Below are 21,691 nucleotides of genomic sequence, written 5' to 3' on the forward strand. Positions count from 1 at the left end.
GGGCGACCTCCATTTGGAGAAATTTCGATACTTTACTAATCAATAGGCGCTTAAATAAAACATCTTCCCAGAAATTGCCAAGAAGTAATATTTCCGACAGCCAGGACTCATAAGTTATTATTTATATAGTGCTTGTTGAAATATTCGAAAGCTGGAAACTTTCTCGAACGTAACATCGGTTTTTTGCTAAGCCTTAACATACCAAAAAAATTACCTGGTTAAAAGGAAACACTTGTTGCATACCGTACTGCAAAAGAAATACGTTTAGTTCTAAAGGAATTAGTTTTCATCCTTTTCCGAAAGATAATTTCATACGAAATGAATTAACTCTGCCTCCATGAGAAGCCTTAAAATTGCCCGGTAATATAAAAATATTACATATAATTTTAATTATTTATACCATAAGAGGATGATAATAATAATAATATTATCTTCTTATACTTAGTTTTAGTAACATTATATATTTTACCTTAAAATATATTATCGAAAATTAACATTAGTATGTTCCTTATACACGTGAGCCGACGCGTTTCTTATCTGACGTAAAATTCTCATGAGGGCAAAAACGCGTCTCCAATTGGCTTATATACGACTTTTTGGCTAGCCATTCTAAGCGTTTAACCGACCGAGCGGAAATAGCTCCTTCCCAGATGAATTTGGAGAGGGGAGTAGAAACCGAGTATCTTTTATTGAAGCGTCCATTCTTCACGACTAGGAGCATTTGGAAGAATGTTGTTGTGAACAGCGCGGTATATGTTTTCAAACATAGGCAGGTCGATATGAAGAACGTGCTCTGCTCTTAAGTAATGGATAAGTGCTTTGGCGCAACTATCTATTATTGAGCAGTCGACCCATTCCCCAGGTTTTAATGTGCTGGTTACCGCGAACCTTTCAAACTCATCGTTTTCGATATTTTTAACTAAATTATTATCGAAAGAAAAATAAGTCGAAGCTATGGTACCTTTCTTCAACTTACGATAAGGCTTCCACTTAAAAGTGGTTTCTCTGGTCCCTTTTACTTTACCTACAATAGTAACCTCTTCCAAATTGGATTGCGGTTGGAAATTACTAGTTTCTTTAATTACTTTCTGCGTCAAATTTTCTTTTTCAATTAACACTTGCGTGAGTAAACTTTCTGTTTCCGTTCCAGAAACTGATGGAGGATCATCAATATTTTCTTCCTCCTCCAATATGGAAGTAGTATTTAAAGGTAAAACTTCCGGACTGCTTCGGATCGAGATGACCTTAGGTCTTTTCGTTTCGTTATTTGCGCTTGGAATTGAAGTTGGTCGTTTTCTCTTTAAAGCATTGTGGCTTCTCGAAGATGGAGCAGCTGCGAACGTAAACTTTCTTTCGGATTTTTTCCTCATAAACTCTTTGGGAATTTTGGGACGCTTGGTTTGAAGCGTTTTCCCTTTTCTGCCGCTAGGTCACTTTCCTCTACTAGACTTCATTATTTCGGTAAGTCGGAAATGCTGAACCGACGGTACCTTTTGTTCAATCAGCAATCTGACAGCGAGCAAATGGTAGCACGTGCCAGCAGTAGCGGCGCTAAGGTTTTTTCACAGGTGGGCTAATTATTTTGTGGCCCCTAAGCAGAGTTGCCAGAATAATATTTTAGATCTCGCACAAACCAACTTTAAAACAAGCCCAAATTCCCGCACAAGCCAAAATCGGATTAAACCCCAAAAGAGCCCAAATTCCCGCCCAAGAAAAATTACCAATTTCTGCTATAGAACGGGAATTGGCGCGTTATTTGAAAATAATTTTGGAAAATTATTGAAAACATCACACTTTGCAAAGCTGGGTCCAGCTTATATTTTCAAGGAACTTTGATTCCCGTTAGGAAGGATGGGGTTGAAAGGGGGAAAACCGGTACCCCGTTACTTCGCCTCGAATTTTGGGAACCAGCCCAAAAAACCACCTCCCGCCCAAAGGTTTTTTCCCCGCAACAGCCTCCGCAAAGCAGCCCAATTTGGGCGGAAAACCGCCCATCTGGCAACTCTGCCCCTAAGAATTTTGTGGCCCTTAGCGGGAACCTTGGATTGACCATATTTCGCAAAAGTGGTGAAATCGAGAAAACACAAAATTTTCCAGGAAGCGAGAAGAGCAAGGTCGTTTTATTGTTGCGGCTCTCGTCGCGTTTTCTGGACCCCCTACTGACCTTGTATCTGACCTGGAGGGGACACGTGCATGCCTGGGATATTTGCCTAAATTCCCATAAGCCCCTTTCTTTTCAACTTTATCTCAATTTCCGCTACCTTCCTCCCGAATCTATATGTTTATGGTCTAGTACCGTTTTGAGTAAACAAATTGATTTTGAAAGATTTTTTCCAGAAAAACGTTTCTTCGCAATAAAACAAATTTCTAGAGATAATGAAAATTCATAAATTAAAATATGTGGCCTCTTAATTATGAATATGTGGCCCTTTTAATATAAATATGTGGCCCCTCTCAGAAATGCAGGGGGGCTAAAGCCCACTTCAGCCCACCCTTAGCGCCGCTACTGCGTGCCAGTGTTGCAAGAACAAGTTTTTTTCTTGTTTCTCACGTTGACGACGTGGTACTCTTCTTTCGCAAATGGGTTGCCTACGATGTAAACCTGCGCTTCATGTTGAAAGTAAACCATTTTATTCTTAAGGCATATATCAGCGACCGCGCGATTAGATCGCACCGTCACTTTATCTTCAATTTTTTCGGAGTTGGGATCGAAAAAGGCTCTACCCTCTCTAACACCTTTGACAATGTCTTCAATTTTACCAAACTTCATCTCGTTCAACTGTAGTTCTTTGGCAACGGTTCGAAATTGGGGCTTCACCGAGTAATTTCCCACCGTCCCTCTAAAAGCTCTATTGAACTCATTCAAAAAATAGCTTTGAACTAGCGTAAAAACCATTACAATTTCTTCCGCATTCAAGGGTTTTTTGTCGGTTTCATCTTGCAGGCTTCTGTTGAAACGCTCCCCTATATTATTCGTTGGTACTATGTTCTCGAAGGCGGAAAATTCCTTCGTTGTGCAAGCTATCGCGCGGGTCTTCAAATCTCCTTTAGATTTTTATCGAAGTAATCGGCAACACCTAAATCCCATTCATCAGAAAATTGAGAATACAATTCTTCAAATTCCTCTGGACTCTGGCAGTCAAATAATTTGTCTAGGAAAGCGCTGTATGCTTGAACCTGTGACGACCCCGCGTTTTTCTTTTGCAGCCATACCTTAAAATCTGATCTAATATGATTCCGACAAAAGCGTAAATTTTTCTTACAGATTACGGAGGACTTAGAAACGCCGTTGTACAAACCGTTTTCTCTATCCGTCATGATTGGAGAATTGTGACCCCACTGATCGATTTTCAGACAGCTGCGTATGGACTTCTTTTTTGTTGGTGTGCATAAGAATAATTAAGGGAAATGAAGGATCTCCAATAATTTCCGTATTTTTCATCATGATTACTGATATATAGCAATCGCCTAAATTGAAGGTAGGGTCATACGTAATACACTGGAAAAGAAGCTTTCAGAAGGCGATTAGCTAAGGTAAATGCTTCTGGATGAGCCCATACCACGTTCAATTCGGGGCAATAATCTGCCTTCGTTATTATTCCTTTTAAGGAAGTATGCCCTAAAGAAGCTACGTTAAGTACGCTATCGCTGCTTATAACGCTTTTCCGTCTATGAGCGGCTTTAAAATTCTCAACCTGCTTAGTATCGCGAACCCCAGTGTCTTCTAACTCAACAACAGTAGGCACCAGCCCGTTCGGATCGCTGACTCGCTGTTCGTCTACGGATTTCTCCGTTTCAGCTAGAGTATCTTTATAAACTTTCAAGGGCTCTACATTTTTAGTTACTTTATCTTTAATAACGTCCTTGACTGAGTCGCGGGTTCTTACATAAGGATAGCTTGGATTTTTCGCGTTTCCATGAGCCTGTGGAACCCACAATGCCTCGTTACCTAAATACTGAGCAATGATAGCAACTTTGCCGTCCTTGTTTACTTTACTTTCATTTTCAAATTTAAAAATTCGTCTTCTAAATCCATTGCCGCAGGCTCGTTTCCCATTTATAGTACCCTTACTCATACTGAAGTAAAATTTAACTACGCCATTCGAAGTTTCTTTTCGTTGAGCTCGCCAAATAACCCGATCACATTTAAAAAAATTTTCAATTACCTTAGGGACTAAATAAACATAAACATCACCTTCTCTTATATCCTTCGATGGATATTGAAAGGCTGGACCCTGATATCCTTCGGTGATGGCGTCGGTCAAAATATTTTGGGCTTCGATCAATGACAAGGTTTCATGACGGATAAATGAAATCATTCTATCTAAAGAATTGTCAGCATCCATATTTACTAAAACAAAAAATATATATCAAAATTCTATCGGAGTTATTCCAATAATAATCAAAACCATTTTTACAGTACAAAAGAAAGATTTTAAAAATTAAAAATTTAATTACAATGATTAACAAGTTGGCAAGCCAAAATATACCTCTCCTCGGTAGAGTTTTTAATTTTCAGTGAAGCGTAACTGTATCCGTTAAACGCTCACCTGTCGTTCAAGAGGGCTCGGGTTCAAATCCCGGCTGATTAAAAAATTATACTACACCCAATGACAAAAAGAGGGCGCTTTTGGAAAAATCTTTTCCCTGATTCTAAGAAACTGCGTACGCAGTGATTACCCTTTGCCCCGAAAATGCAAAAGCGTTCGCAGGCCTGACAGACAGACACGGTGGTTGTATAACCCCTCCTAGGGTATAAAGTCCCCTCGGAGAGGTAAAAACGACAATAGAACCGATTGTTAACTCGTTTAAATCAGTATAACCAAAAGTTAATTATGGAAAAGTATCTAACTCTCTATTCTGCCTATGTTTAAATCGTGAAACCAGGTTTGCTTCTGGTGGGACAATATTTTTAGCCTATATGTAATTGGACAGTACAATACGGAAGTAGCGAGTCTATAGTCAGTTGCAGGCTAAAATGGTCAAATTCAAATTTCGCACGGTCAACTGACCGGAAAAGATCTGAGGTATTCTTGCACCAACTGTACTATATATTTTGTCTTTCTTAGCCTGCAACTGATTATAATTAACCTTTGTCGGCTATAAAACAATTGGGAGAAAAACTAAACTAACTAAACCTAAATTATTATTTTATATAAATATTCTTTGTGTTTGCCCGTCAGTCGAAGTCACCTATCTTTAACTCTTAATAAATGGCTTCCATGTACAAAGCTACAGCTGGGGTGATAAAGCTTTTTAAATTACGATTATTGTAGTCTTAAATCAACCAATTTTTTCTATTTCATCTAAACGAAATGATGCTGTCAAAATAAGTCTTATTTGCGTCTGAAATTTACTCCCCAAAAAATAAATTTATTAGGTTAATATAAGTCTTGATTAAGTTATATTTAAACGTAACAAATAAATTTGGGTTACGATATTTTTTGCCGACTTATTTATTTGTTAAATGAGACGTAATCCAAATGCATCCTTATTTCATTCTTAAACAAGACTCTTATTTTGGTATGGGTATCAAGAGCTAACGATTACTAGGGCCCTTACCGACATGCCAGCGGGGGTGGGACAAGATATGTCGTTACGCCACTGAAAACAAGTAAGCCGGGCCAAAAATATCCGTAGGTGGTTGCTTTGTCTCTCTAATCTAAGAACGCGTGCTTCATTCAAAAGTATGATAAATTATGCACGTGTTCTGTTATCAAGAGCTAAAAATGTATTTTTAATTTTAAATATTATAAACTTTAAAAATAAAAAAATCTTTTTAACTGTAAGATCAAACAGTGCAAACTGTTATCTCTAATATCTCGGGATTTAAGTGAAATTTTAAAAGTCCGTCTTGATGGTAAGGTAAATTTTATTCAAATTAGCCAGTGTTTACTATGTCTACGGTGTCAGGGTGTGGCTAGAACATGGATTAATGTTTAATCCATAGCTAGAAACACTTCAGGGAAAAATATCTAGACAAGCTCACTTCGCTTCAAAAAAAATTTAAATTATCTAATTAATTTTAAAAAAATGTATAAAAATAAGCTTACCGTGAAGTTGATCATGACGGGTTATGAAATTAGGATACTATTTTCAAACAAATAATTAAATAACTTTGAAAATCTAAAGCTGAGAGCTTTAAAAAAAGACGACTTCGTTACGAAGTATTCAAGGAGAAAGAATGAGAGATAAAAGCATTTCGATATTTTCTAAAAGTTCCAGCGTTGAGCGGTTCACTTTTGCTATAGCCATGCGCGCGCTAAGGCTATTCTAAACCCCCGTGTAGTTCCAATTTCGGCCGCAAGAGGTCACCGTAGTGTCCTCTGAGAAAATATTTAGCATTTTCGCTTTCCCCACGTTCTTTACCACCTTTCAAGTTACAACGCGTTCTTTTGAGTTAGCGTCAATCTGCCAGATCTTCTAGAAACATGATTTCTGCTACACTCACCTTTGGTGAAGCTGCCGATCGTTAAATATTAACGACAATTTTTAGTTATAGAGACTGTTTATTAGAGAATTTTAAATTTAGTTTTTTTTACAAAAAAAAATAGTAATTTTCTTACAAAATAATTTTTCTAAACGTCATATTAATTCTGCCATTTCGCGTTGCTGATTTGAGAATAGATTTGTACCACATTTTATTCGTTGGATTTTTCATAAAAATTAACGACCCATGCTCTAGTCTTATTTTTTTGGCAGGAATATAGGATCTCCGCCCAAATTTTAAATTCCGGTGCCCCATTAAAAATTCCCTTTCTTCGCCTAGAGATCGAAAATCCTCGAAAAATCCTACAAAGATTTTTTACCAAATCCACAAAATACTCGGAAAAAACCACAAATCCGCAAAATCCAGGAGAAAAATCCACAAATCCACAGAAAAATCGAAAATCCACGAAAGATTTCTCTAATGATGTTGGATTTTTTAAAAATCCAGGATTTTTCAAAATTCCAAAAAATCCACAAATCCAAGGAAAAAATCCGCAAATACCAAAAATCCACAGGAAAATCCGGAAATCCACAAAATCCACAAATTCAGCAAAAATACAAATTCGAGAATTTTTCAAAAATTCACAAATCCACTGAAAAATCTAAAACATCCACTGGATTTGCAAATTCCGTACGTTTTTTAATGAATGTCCGACCCTTTGGTTTTATAATTATATTTCTGAAACTTATTTCATGTTTAACAGATTTAAGTTTCAGTTGTTTAAAATTTTATTTAAAAAACTCTATAGTAAACAGCATTCGGTTCGGATAATCTGAATGCCAAAAGCTGGCGCTCTGAAACATTGTCTCTGTGGAAGGCGGGCGTGATCTTCGTCGCTGATTGATTGTCAGTATTTCAAGTATTTCATCCTCAAACCATGTCGAACGGTTGCTGAGTATTGGCAGAAGAAAATAGGGGAAGTACGTATCTGTAGCTTTGAGCCGTAGAAGTCGTCGTGTGACCCACGAAAATGCCTTTTTACGCATAATAAACCAAACTGAAAAAGTAGTTCTAATTTTGTTTTGATTCAACACGGCTATAAACGACGAAAGCAAATACGCCTTAGCTCAATTAGCAGAGAATGAGAAGTACAATATGTCACAATTGTTCAATTTAAGAAAAATTGATTTTTTAAACGATGTAATCATCCGCGATTTCCCGCCAAACCGTTTTAGCGCGAAAATTCGTGAAAAGTGACGCCTTTCCAAAGCTGACTAGAAGCGTACTTCCCCCTATTTTCTTCTGGTATTGGGCATTGAAAATAATGCCAAAAATGGTAAAAATGGCTTTGGCCCCGAAAATAGTTCAGCTAATATCTTTTTAACATATAACGCCATTTATTAAGCTCAATTTAATTTAACGCCATTTGTTAGGTTCATGTTAATTTTAAAATTTAATTCTTCAATATTTACTTAACAATTTGTTAGCTTTATTTTAACTGCATATTTAATTCCTACGCATAGAAATAGTGAGAGTAGTTTAATTCTTTGAGGCCTGTCAAGTAATTTTCTTTCTGGTGATATTTAGGGTACGTTCAGCAGTGCTCATCGGAGTCACATCGGTTTCCTACTGTACGCTTTGTCGCGTTTCCGGTTTTGACGTCACGATAGTCATCGGTTACTCACCGAAGTCATCGGCTGGAAGAGTCGGTTTTTCCGATGACTGACGTCATTTCTGACGTAAAACTACTATAAAAGCTACGGCATTTTAAAAAACACCGATGACTGAATAAGAGCGTTCAGCAACTTACGACGTCATTATGACGAAAAAGCTCATCGGTGGAAAATATCAAATCCATCGGGTTTTTTCCCGTTGACTGTTACTGAACGTACCCATGGGTTTCCACGCACCGTACCGCACTTTTAGAAGTCGCCCTATTGCCGGGAACGAAAGCAATTTACCAGCTGGTCGGGGTTTTCACTCTCTAATACCTAGTTCGCACGGGGAAATCCTTCTCACCTGGGAGGGTCAAATCACCCCGCTGGGTGAGGTCCGTCATCATCCGAAGTGACATGATGCTCCGGCGCGATTTAGGAATGTACTTTCCACCAAAAATATATATAAAAACCATAAAGTGGACCTCTAAGGCCCTTACCGACAACATGAAAAATGATAAACCCCCTCAATCACCCCAGAGCTGCGTCCCCCATTCGGGGAGAAGAGGATGGGATGGTAGTTCGCCGCCGCGGAGGGTTAAATTCGCGCATTTTTACACAAGGTACATGCGTTAGTTGGCAAAATTTAAATAGTTCCAAAAAATCTCAAACGTTTTCGTTGTGAAATTTCCAAAGTGATAGATTCAAATTGATTTTTTAAACATGAGTGAAAATATTAACGGAAAACCATTAGATTTAGTGGCGTTAATAGAAAATTACGAAAATGAAGACTTTTTTATCATTGATAAATCCGGAACCTTAAAAAGACTCTGGAATGTTTTAAAAGGCAACTGCTCTTCTGTTCTTTTCCGTGGCATTTCAAACGCAAAAGAAAAATATCCCTAAATTGAAATGAATTAGATGATTACATTGATGAAATTTGATTTTATAACCTAATTGAAAATTAAATAAATAAAATTCAAAACAAACCTAGAAAACGATGTAGCTTATCGGGCCTTTGCATCAAAGGAAAATAAAGTATTTCCACGGGATCCCATAATCCGTAAACCGTGGTATTTCCAAAGCAGACGGTGCAGACGGTTTTTTTATATTTGTTCCCAGCAGAGCTGCTAGTATCGCGATTCTCGTGAAACTATTTTCCGACATCGCGTGACGTAGAACGATGACGTATGTAGCTCTAAGGCGATTGGTTTTGGAATAAAGAGGGAGAATGACACCCCCAGTCGTTTCTCATTTTACAAGGCTATTGTAGTGGAAGGTAGCGAAGGGCCGTAGAGGTCCACTTTATGGTTTTTATATATATTTTTGTTTCCACCTAGGTCAAAATGTACTTTTGGAGGATTAAATGTACTTTATGTTTATAAGCTGAGTTTTTTTACCAAAAAGCCCGGGAAATTTCAAAACGTTTCTAGTTTTTTAACTTTTTTTATTGCTATAATCATATGTAACATAATTACTTATAAGTATGCCATAAAAGCATTTTCGCTAATGAAACCTTGTTCACGGGATAAGACGTAAATTACCTCACTTACAATTCCGTGACGAAATACGCGTCATCAACTTTACTGATTGGAAACGGAAGTTAGTGAGAATTCCTCGCGCGTTTCTGGCTTTGTCCATGCCAAGTTTAGCTCGTGCCTCGCGATCACATGATTTCATTTCCATGGTAACCTTTTCAATAGCGCAAGGATTATAAGCATTTCTGCATTTTTGAGTCCGCTTAATGTATGTTCCGCGTGAAACAAGGTCTCGTTGAATTTTTTTCATTGGAAATGTTATGCAGAGGCATACTTATCAGTAATTCTGTTACATATGCTATAATAAAAGAACAAACTTTAATAACGCAGATGTTCCCAGGTAGAACTCAGATGTTACATTACACAAAATTAGATGATGCACGCGAAAATTGTAAATACAAGAAATGAGTGGAAACAAAAATGTGCTCAAATTTTAATATTTTGGACTTCAATTTTTTTGTATATTTTCAAAAACTTGTTTACAGTCTCCTTGATTTTGATAAGCCCAACTGTCCAAAGTTTTCTAAAACCCACCCCCTCTATTGTGTGGTGAAAATCCGAAAATAAACCGTAAAAGTAGTAAGTACACAAAATATTCCACAAAACAAATGTACACCTGTTACCCCGCGAGTGATTCAGAGCGGCCAAGTAGATTTCACTATTCGACCCATGTTGAAAGTTGGGGGGCCGAAAATTAACATTTTTACCTGGCAACTCAGCATTTGGACGGAACATCCGTTTCCTTACTTCCGCCTGTATATTTCAATGGCGGTCACGTGGTTCAAAACGTCACAAACAGGACGTTCCGTCCAGAGGTCTCACTTAAGCCTCGTCTGCGGCCCCTCTTTTGTTATGGGTCTCTTCATTTCCTGCATTTAAAGCTGCTCTATGTCTGCAAAAGGGGTTGACCCCCCTATTGATACTGATGAACGGACAAAAGAAGAAGTCCGAAATATTAACTGCCTTTAAAACGCAGCTGCCCTGGAAAACCAGTATTCCAGTAAGTCGGAGCTATGAGCGGAATTTCGCTATCTAAACTGCAAAGACTATCTATTAATAGATAGTCTTTGCTAAACAGGTGGGGAGGGTGGGAGAGCGGGGGTTTACAATGGAAATTCGGAGATAAGCAGAAAATTTGTGATGGTTAAATTTAAAACAATCCCCCAAATTAAAAAATGTACTAAATATATGTCAAAAATATAAAAATGTATTTTCGTTTCATATATTTTCAAAATGTACTAAATACGTATCTAAAAGTTTACTTTGGTATCATAAATTTACAAAATGTACTAAATACGTATTAAAAATCTCAAAATGTATTTTGGTACTTCAAAATCAAAAATGTATTAAAAAAGTACAAATGTACCGCCTGGAACAGCACTACTCCGAACGCTTGGCGAAAAGACGGACCAAAAAAACGGAAACGAACCTCTAATTGAATGATTAAATCGTGATTATTTTTATTAGATCTTGATCTTGATTGAATAATTGAATCGTGATTATCTTGATATTGATTGAATGATTAAATCGTGATTATTTTGATTAGATCTTGAACTTGATTGAATGATTAAATCGCGATTATCTTGATTTAATTAGTTTACTTTGATTATATAACGCATCCAAACAAGTAGTGACCTACCCGTTGTAATTATAATAAAATGGTAATAACTAATTATCTTTCAATGGTATTGATCAAGTAGAAATCAATGTAGACGAAGAAAAAGAACGTGCGAACGGTTTCCGGCAAAGACTATATATACGCTTCGCTTACTAGACAGGCGTGTTCCTAGGAAAAACCTGTTAACACCTCTGTAGCACTGTAAAAGCTGGGGTAATATTTTGACCCGCGGCTAGAGGTGCCACTAGTAACACAGCTCAAGCTAGGGGAAAATTTTGACCAGCGTCGAGATGGAGCCACAATCGGTATGCAAGTTGAGCCATAGAACACGCCTGTCTAGTAAGCGAAGCGTATATATAGTCTTTGGTTTCCGGAGTTACAAAATTCTAAGAAAACGGAGAGGAAAATTCCTCGTCCGAATTTGGTCCGACCAATCGCCACTATTCACCTGGGAGGGTGACCTCCCTAGCTTCTCCGTGCGAACAGTATTAAACCACGGACTGTAAATTTTAGAGGACGAGTAAAGCGTTGCCTTCCCCTGTAGAATTTTGGTTTCCCCGTGCATCAATCACTTCGAACTAGAGAGAGAGAGTCCGTCAAGGTCATTTGTACCAGGCATAGAGCTAGTCCCCCCCCCCCCCCTCACGCGTGTTATCTGGAAATCTGGCCGACCGAAATACAAGCGCTTTAGTTTATGACCTTGAGCGACTTCCGTCAGCCTGATCGGTGAGCGGGGCGTAAAATAACTCGGGAATACCGGTCCTCTAAAATTTACAGTCCGTGATTAAACCATCAGTTCCATTTTCAATATTTAATTTTTCGGACATGGCTCATGAGGTAGAAATTGAAACTATTATGAGTTCGTTTATAGCAATTCAGGCCATTTAAAATTTCTGGATAATTAATCAACGTTTGATAACCCATCTGATAAATGAAAAGAAATCTATAAACCGGAAAAGACAATTTATAATGAGTCAACAAAGACAACTCTATGCTAAACGGAAAATTTAAACTACATATAAATTAATTTCATAGAGGACAGCAGTACTGTGATTTCATTATTTTGTTTTTAATTTTGTTAAGTGGGTGTGGGGGGCTTCCCGTTCTGGTTTTCCCAAAGAAACTACAGAAAGCCGTTCGCACGTGCATATTTTCTCGAAACAGGACTTTCCATAATCCGTCAATTGTTCGCACGAAAGAAAATTTTTCGTATCTCACCCCCCTAGGTAACGAAAACGTCGGAGACGAACATCTTCGAGGTTCGTCTCCGATTTTTGGTTCCGTCTTTTCGAGTAGCGTTCGGACGACAACGGATCTCACCTAGGGGGGTGAATTGACCCTCCCAGGGTAGTCTCCGTGCGAACAAGGTTTTACCCAGTATCTATTTTTACGTCTACTGTCCCTGCAGGGTCACTCCCCCCCCCCCCACCTCATAACCCTACATATATAAACCCATCGTATCTGCAAGCTTCACTTCACAACTGCCGAAGAACTGCAAAAATGTCGAGGTAAATATACTTAATTTTCCTTGGTCGTAAATTTCTACCATATCAACTTTGGAATTTTCCTATATTTCAATGCTTTTCTTTATTTTCCTATAATTTAACTATGTTTTCTATATTTTCCTATAATTTAACTTTCCTATATTTTCCTAAAATTAGATTTTGTATTTCGCGCGATATTTTCGAATTTTCCTCGTACCTAGTTAATTCAATTCAATTACTTGTTTAAAAATAAGTAATTGAAAGTGTCTAACTTGTCCTTGATGCGCGAGTCTGGGATGTTTTTAAAGTATTATTAAAATAAGTTCCTTTTATATTATAACAAATTTAAATTTCATTTCTGCAAATTTTAATATTTGGTCCTATATAGAGTAAAGGCAGAGGGGAAATATGAAACGTCATAGGGGAACTAAAATAACGGGGGGGATAAAAATAGCGATCGTATCGCCATCTATGAAAGAGCTGGATAACTATTATCTATTTTTTCTCTCGTTTGTCAGCCATATTGGGCGCGTTTTCGTGATAGGAATTTTGGATCACCAATTTAGGTTTCCCCCCCCCCAACTGCCTGTACTCTATTATCAAAGAAAATACTCTAATATTTTATTTTCCTATAAATCGACTGTTGAATTTCCTATATTCCTATAAATTTCATGCTTTTTCCAAGAAATATCTCAATCGCCATACTTTTTGTTTAAAAAATCATATTTACTTAAAACTATATTTTGTTATATTTGAAGAAATTTCTTAAAAGTTAGGCGCTTTAGCAAGCAGTCTGAAAATCAAAGCAAGCTCAGGCTAAAACATATATATAAAATACGTAAAAGATAATAATTTGTGTTTAATTCTATGTAGAATCACAGATTTCAGCGTATTCATCAATGGTATGGACTATTATGTCGATTTCCGCGTGGCGAACCGTCTACCTGGAGGAGCTAAGACGCCGGCGAAATATCACGGACAATCAACTAAGCGGACACGTGGATATCACTGGTAAGTTTAAAAAAATATTCTTTATTTAAATCGACCCCGAAAACAGGATAACGGTGCTAAGAACAATTTTGATTTACCTTGTTTAAATCCGTGCCGTACGTTATGGTACCATTTTTTTTATTTATTTAATCTCATTCAGTCTTAAAATGCTTCCATGTTAATGTAATCCTAATAAAAGTTTAATATTATTTTCCATGTAGTCAGCCTAAGATCAAGCGGAAGTCCACGTGTACGATTGGAGGCGCAGGTGAGGGACATAACACCCGGAGAGCCCGAGATGCACTAAGGGATCTCCGGGTTAATTTCAATCGAAGAGGAAGTAGGATGGTCCTGGAGAGTTGGAGGTGTAGAAATTGTGGCCGTTTAGGTCACGGCCAATTCGAGTGTCGTGGGCGGAAGAGTAGACATTCCCCGTACTCCTCCGCTCAAAGAAGCGGCAATCACCTCCAATCGTCAGGAGGAACTCCCCCCGCTGCCACCAATAGCCCTCACCTGCAAACTTCTCCGCCGTCGACAACGTCGACAACACCATTGACGACGAAACTGAAAATGAACTAATAAAATAAATTAAAATTAAAATGTCTAAAATGTAAAATTTAAAATGTCTAAAATTTAAAATGTCTAAAATTTAAAATTTAAAATGTCTAAAATCTAAAATTATAAATGTCTAAAATAAAAAAATTAAAATGTCTAAAATATAAAATTGAAATTTATAATGTTAATAAATATTTAAATAAAAATGTAAAATGAAATTGAATAACATTCTAAATATGAAGGCCGAATAATAGGGGTATGCGGGGAAAGCGCGACTTAGGCGGAGATCTGCCATATTCGAAAACGAGCTCTGCCAAATTAAAAACAAAGCTAGAAACGAAATTAAAGTATGAAATCCCATGAATAACGTTATTAAATATGTAGGCCGAACTTAGTTACGGAATAAAACGCCCGAATAATAGGGGTATGCAGGGAAAGCGCGACTTAGGCGGAGCTCTGCCATATTCGAAACCGAGCTCTGCCAAATTAAAAACAAAGCTGGAAACGAAATTAAAGTATGAAATCCCATGAATAACGTTATTAAATATGTAGGCCGAACTTAGTTACGGAATAAGACGCCCGAATAATAGGGTTATGCAGGGAAAGCGCGACTTAGGCGGAGCTCTGCCATATTCGAAACCGAGCTCTGCCAAATTAAAAACAAAGCTAGAAACGAAATTAAAGTATGAAACCCCATGAATAACGTTATTAAATATGTAGGCCGAACTTAGTTACGGAATAAGACGCCCGAATAATAGGGTTATGCAGGGAAAGCGCGACTTAGGCGGAGCTCTGCCATATTCGAAACCGAGCTCTGCCAAATTAAAAACAAAGCTAGAAACGAAATTAAAGTATGAAACCCCATGAATAACGTTATTAAATATGTAGGCCGAACTTAGTTACGGAATAAGACGCCCGAATAATAGGGTTATGCAGGGAAAGCGCGTCATAGGCGGAGCTCTGCCATATTCGAAAACGAGCTCTGCGAAGCTGGAAATTATTTTAAAAGAGAAGGAAATTCCGTTAACAGTATTATTAAATATAATGGCCAACAGAAAGTATAAAATTTCGTTAATAACCCAACATAAACATTTAATTTTGTTAATAATACGGCCTAAACATTTTGTGAGCAATTATAGCAACGGCCAAAAACTCGGTTTTGAAATGCTCGCGCCTTACCTTGGTTTGCTTTCTCTCGAATATCTATAGTAGCTACTACCGCAGTAGGAAGAGGAGCTCTGCCGGAACTCTGAAACCTCTGCCAACTCTGCTTTTTAGGGACTATCACAAGTTCGCAAAGGCGATGAAATTTATCTGACGCTGTGAAGTGTGAACGTTGGGAACAGCGAAACATAGATATAGGAAATACAGGAAATACACAATTTAATATTCTAGATACCCTGTGCGCGAGTAGACCCTTCGAGAAAACACGCTAGCGATAGCTAGCGGATGACAGATATTTTACTGGGGAGGTCTGCGTAGCGCCATCTATCGATGACCATGAAGTACCGTGAAGAGCGCGCGAAATTGTTTTTTGCGTCCCCAAAATAAAAATAGCTTTGATAAAAATGGTTAAAAATTGCGCTTTTGCACATTGTCGAAATTATTCTGAAAGTAACAAAAATTTTCATTTCATAAGTATGACAATTAAGATAAAGACGAATTTCTGCGTAGTAAAATACAACTGAAAATGGGGAAGCGGAGACTTGTAACCAACGCAATTGCAACTGAGGATTAAAAAAAATAAAACAAACTTATCAATATATTAATTGTTTTATTTTAAATAAAGAAATTACAAGTTGGAACTGAAATAACTAGTGTTTACTTTACCATTTAATTTTGAGTAAGTCGAAGCATTGAGTCTTTGCATGAATATATCGCTAGATATATTCATGGTCTTTGCTATTAAGGAGCGGGATCTCCTCTGGATTTTTATCAGGTTATATATGATATCATATGTAACATTATAACTCATTAGTATGCCATAAAAGCATTTTCGTTAATGAAACCTTGTTCACGGGATATGACGTTAATTACGTCACTTACAATTCCGTGACGAAATAAGCGTCATCAACTTTACTGATTGGAAACGGAAGTTAGTGAGAATTCCTCGCGCTTTTCTGGCTTTGCCCATGTCAAGTTTAGCTCGTACCTCGTGATCACATGATTTTATTTCCATGGTAACCTTTTCAATAGCGCAAGGATTATAAGCATTTTTGCATTTTTGGTTCATCGTGAAACAAGGTCTCATGAATTTTTTTCAATGGAAATGTTATACAGAGGCATACTTATGACTAATTATGTTACATATGATGATATGGCTTGGAAATATTCATAAGGAAATGAAAAGGAATTTCGCTCCCTACAAATAAAAATCCAGTCTATACGTAGAGTGTGGTGGAAAATGCAAGATCTTCAAGCTCACGAAGATGATGAGATAAATGATTTTATATTCAGCCAAAGCATCCCACAATTATCCAAGAAAATTGTGTTTTTCTACATTGCTGGCTTCGTGGTTTCAAAAACTATGCAAAATATAAAAGTGTGAAAATAGTTTGAAAGTACTAGAAGATCAACCAAATGAGCACAATTACTTTTTCAACTGGCATTCAAGATTCACTCAACTCAAGAACAATGGTGGTTCCCTCGGAGAGATAAAAAAGTTTGCCATGGCCACCGAAAATGTTTTTGACAACACGATATGAAAATTTTCCCATTGACAATGACATGGGAATCTGACCGATTATAAGCCCCCCCCCCCCTTTGAAAATTTAGAACAAATTAAAAAAATTTAAAAATATTATAAAAATTGACGAAAAAAATATAATCAAATTTGATCAAAAGTTGATAAAAAATTTATATTTCTAATTAAAAACGAGCATTATAGCTATAGTTGGTAAAATATCTCATATTGGTTTTAAAATTTGATAAAAAAAAACAAATTTGATCAATTTTGATAAAGTTTAATTTTTTTTTACTATTTTGAAACTTGATTAATTAGTGTAAAATAAGGTAAAAATTAGTGAAATTGACGTATTTTATAAATTTTTGGTTAGTTTTGGTCAATTTGATCAAACCAAGTAAAATTTTATCAATGTAAGATAAACAAAAACGTAAACGGAAAAGGGTAAAAATTATTGTAATAGACGCTTAAATAAATCATCCTCCAAGGCAATCACCAAGAAGTAATATTTCCGAGAGCCAGGACTAGCAAGTTATTGTTTATAATATAGTGCTTGTTGAAATAATGCAAACGTTTAAACTGTAGACAGAACGTCGGGTTTTTGCCAAGCCGTAATATGTCAAAAAAGCTACCTGGTTAAAAGGGAACGTTTGTTGCTGCCGTAAAGGTGAAAAATTTACATTATTTTAACAAGCACTATATAAACTTTGACGTGCAGGTCCTGCGTCTCGGAAATATTACTTCTTGGCGATTTCCTTGGTGGATGATTTATTGCAGCGTCTTTTGGAAAAATAAAACAAATTTTAAGAAAACAAATTATTAAACGCTTAAAATTACAAAGATGATCCAAATTGATCAACCTTGAATCAGAATTAGTATATTTGATTTAAGAAATTTAATTAAAAAATGTTTTGACTTTCTTAATTGGTCAAGAATATTTCGTCGATTTTTACCTTCGCTCCCGTTGCAGCTCTAGGATAAGAACCTGACCCCTCCCCTTAAAATCAATCAATTCCAGGCGGCGCGGCGCATTATTGGCTCCCTAAAAATTACGTCCTCTTGACGCGATTGACGTAATATACGTATTTCCATAGTGATAGAAAAGAAATAGAGGCACTATTGTATCTGGCGAAGTTGACCGCGTGTGCCAACCCCCTTTTCGCCGATGTAGGAAGCAGGCTTGGAAATAAGCGGTGGTCACTGGGTCAAAGACCAGTTTATTAATTGCTCGGACCAGTTTTTTTATTCTAAAGCTAGGGGTTCACTGGTCCAGTGTCCAGTTTATTAATTCAAAATTATCTACCGTATTATTAACCAACTGGTCTACGTGACCACTTAAATAAATCAAGAGTTGGGAGTCACTGGCCAAATAGACCAGTTTAGAAATAAACCTTATTTCCAAGCCTGGTAGGAAGCCATGAGATGGGCAGATTACGTGGCGCCATCGACGCGCGGTGAAATGAAATACATTATGCCTTTTTGAAAATCAACTGTCTTTTGTTGTAAATAAAGGAAAGATAGATGGCGTTGCAAATTATGCCTATCTCCGCTTTCATACATGCGCGGGGGAGGGTTCATTTTCCCGGTCAAAAACAGGGGTGCCTTAACGCGGTAATCTTCCCTCTATTTCTTTTCTATCTCTATGCGTATATCCGCCGGTGAAAAATATTGGAAATAGACCCATGTTGAAAGTTGGGGGGCCGAAAATTAACATATTTACCTGGCAACACAGTATTTGGACGGAACATCCGTTTCCCTACTTCCGCCTGTATATTTCAATGGCGGTCACGTGGTTCAAAACGTCACAAATAGGATGTTCCGTCCAAAGGTCTCACTTAAGCCTCGTCTGCGGCCCCTCTTTTGTTATGGGTCTATTCGGAATAATGGCGGCGGAGAGCGAGCGCCGTGAATTGTTTGTTATTGCTATTAAGAAGTTCCTAAACGATTTCGATATAAGTCATGTTTTGGATTTAGATTTCATATCAATACGCGATAATAGTTCAGTCGTAATTTCTAAAAGAAATCATGCGTATTATCCTCCTGAATTTTCAAGCGAATTTCAAAAAATTGACCCAGGATTAATAAATGCTAAGGAATTTTGCGAATTGAATGTTACTTTGAAACCACTTAGAGTAATAATTTCACTCGACGCATTTAAAGCGTCACTTCAGCTTCACCATAAGGAACTAAAAAGTATTTCAAATTCATTCTGGTTCAATGACAATGACAAGCTGTGGCATTTATCTGAAGGTCTTTTGGAAATGCTTGAAAAAGTGAGAGAAGTAGATGATGGAAACTATCAAATTTGTTGTGGTTTAACGAAAGAAGAATTAGGATCACAAAGCCATTCAACCTATTTAAACTGTTTAGAGTATCCATATGTGAAATATGTGTCAAATAACTGTGAGGGAGTTTTCTTAAGGTGTATCAAGCTAAACTATACTAAGAGACCTTCACCCGCTAATCACAACCTTCCTCGCTGTCAAAAATGTAAACAGTGGATCTTCAGTTCCCATAATGCACAAAAACGAACAGCAAAAAACACATTGCAGAAAGGGTCAGCTAAGATTCCAAAAACTGATTGTCGTTCCCATTATGCTATTTCAAAATTAACACCTAAATGCAGAAAAAAGAGAATATCAAATCTTCGCATTAATCGCAATAATTTGTGCCGGAACTTAAAATTGTTGAAAAAAAAATATGCCAAATTAAGTATTAAAATAGATGATAACCAATCCAATGAACTGAAAGAAATGGTTGATTAAGTATCAACTAAATTGCCAGATAAACTTAATGATGTTATAAATAGTGCACCAGATATCACAACAAGAATAGCATTAAGACGAGCTTGGAAGAAAGATCGTAAAGCTCAACATGACTCGGACATGAATCAGTTTTTAAAAGATCAAGCTAAAAATGGTAAGTATTGATACTGATTTGTAACATGGGCCAATAAAAGATCTTTTATTGGCCCATGTTTGTAATAAATAAATAGATTGGGGATTTTTTAACAATAGGGAGTTAACAACTGACATTGGTTTGACGTCAGTTTCAAAAATCGGCGCGATTTACACGCCATCTCTCGAGGCATCCGCGAACTATATTTCATAATAAAGCTGTGAAATTATCTGTTTACAGACATAGAGTCGGAGCTCTAAAGATGGTTAAAAGTTGCGGTGTCAAGCGGTGTAAAAGTGTTTTTGGGGCGATAGATAATGAGAGTAAGATAGGATTTTTCAGGATCCCTCGCGTAGTAAAACACCAAGGTGAAAAAACCGAGGAACTTTCAAAAGAAAGAAATCGTAAATGGCTTAGATTTTTAAGCCTTGCACCTGAAGCCTACAGTGAACATATGAGGATATGCTCAAAACACTTTCTCTCTGGAGGTAAAGGTTAACAAATATTTTGGTTAATTAAATAAGTATTCTAAAATATATCCAACATATTACAGCACCATCGTCATTGTTTGACACTTCTAATCCAGACTGGCTCCCGTCTAGTTTCGTAAATGGCAATGAAAAATATGAAAGCGTCAACAGTTCAAAACTGCAACGTTTTGAAAGAAGACTTAAACGTGCGTGCCCAGAACAACTACCCAACGCTAAAAGGAGAAAAGTCAAAGCTTCACAATTAGATATTTCTAACATAAGCACCAACATCCTCGAAGATAGCGCACTTGGGTTATCATTACAAGAATCGGAGTTAGGAGTTGATACTTCTTTGGTTATGAATAGCACGTTTAATGAAATAAGCTTATCTAAAGTTTCGAAATCTCCTTTAAAAAACATTTACAATGATTTTGGAACGCAAACTTATATGGTACGGAAGGATTTCAGTGCCCAGGTAACGGTTGGAAAAGAAGTGTGAGACTTCAGCGGGCAAACAGATATCGCTCCAAAAGCAAGTTCTGATACTCAAACAATGAAAGTTGAAATTATGGAAAATGAAACCCAAACGCTCTTCAGGGTTATTCAAATGTTTGAATTTGAAGCAAGCAAGCTCAAAGTTGAAGAATCTTTCACCGAAGCTGAAAAATTGAAAGCATCAATTAAAGAGGCAGAAGATAAAATTAAAAATTTGTGTGAAGACAATGTTCAGCTAATTTGTAAATTATAGAAACTTCAAAATGAACTGAACTTAAGAAACTTCGTTCAATCAACATTTGTCAATGATGATTCCCGCACAAGGTTTTTTACCGGACTAGAAACCTACTCAACTCTCTTGACATTGTTTAACGGAATCAAAAGCTACTTGTTTCAAAATTCCAAACTGACCCCTTTCCAGCAGTTAATTTTGACTTTGATGAAACTCCGGCTTGGGTCCAGCAACAGAGACCTAGCGTATAGGTTCAACGTTTCCGAAATGACAATATCAAGATTATTTTATAACTGTTTGAATGCGTTATACAAACGTATGACAAAATTTATTCACTGGCCAGATAGAGACGAGCTACAAAAAACAATGCCTATGTGCTTCAGAGATAAATTTGGTCAAAAGGTTGCAGTTATCATCGACTGTTTTGAAGTTTTTATGGAAAAACCATCAAATATACTAACAAAAGCCGAAACATGGTCTAGTTACAAGCATCAAAACACAGTAAAATTCCTCATTGGAATAACCCCGCAAGGAACAGTTTGTTATCTTTCTAATCTTTGCCAATCAGTTGTGCCATTTGATTAAAATAATTTTCAAAATTAAAATCTTGCTCGTATAACCTGGAAAAATTTGTAAATAAATA

The 21,691-nt window shown here is 36.9% G+C and overlaps 1 protein-coding gene across 1 annotated transcript; it reads left to right on the forward strand.

Annotated features, from left to right (window-relative positions):
• The first annotated feature begins 20,088 nt into the window (after nt 1-20,088).
• On the forward strand, nt 20,089-21,668 carry LOC149944052 (uncharacterized). Its single transcript, XM_090175565.1, has 2 exons — nt 20,089-20,339; nt 20,405-21,668. Exons 1-2 carry the CDS (start codon nt 20,114-20,116, stop codon nt 20,818-20,820), a joined length of 642 nt encoding a protein of 213 aa, XP_090031691.1. The 5' UTR covers nt 20,089-20,113; the 3' UTR covers nt 20,821-21,668.
• Nucleotides 21,669-21,691: the final 23 nt, after the last annotated feature.

Source organism: Leiobunum rupestre, chromosome 5 (assembly GCF_980474605.1).
Source record: "Leiobunum rupestre chromosome 5, qqLeiRupe1.1.hap1, whole genome shotgun sequence".
Lineage (NCBI taxonomy): Eukaryota > Metazoa > Arthropoda > Arachnida > Opiliones > Sclerosomatidae > Leiobunum > Leiobunum rupestre.

Bases quoted from the DNA above. Each gene is read 5' to 3' on its own strand.
- LOC149944052 (XM_090175565.1), top strand. From the start codon at position 20,114: ATGGTTAAAAGTTGCGGTGTCAAGCGGTGTAAAAGTGTTTTTGGGGCG. The intron at 20,340-20,404 runs GTAAAGGTTAAC...AACATATTACAG, and splicing joins AAAACACTTTCTCTCTGGAG to CACCATCGTCATTGTTTGAC.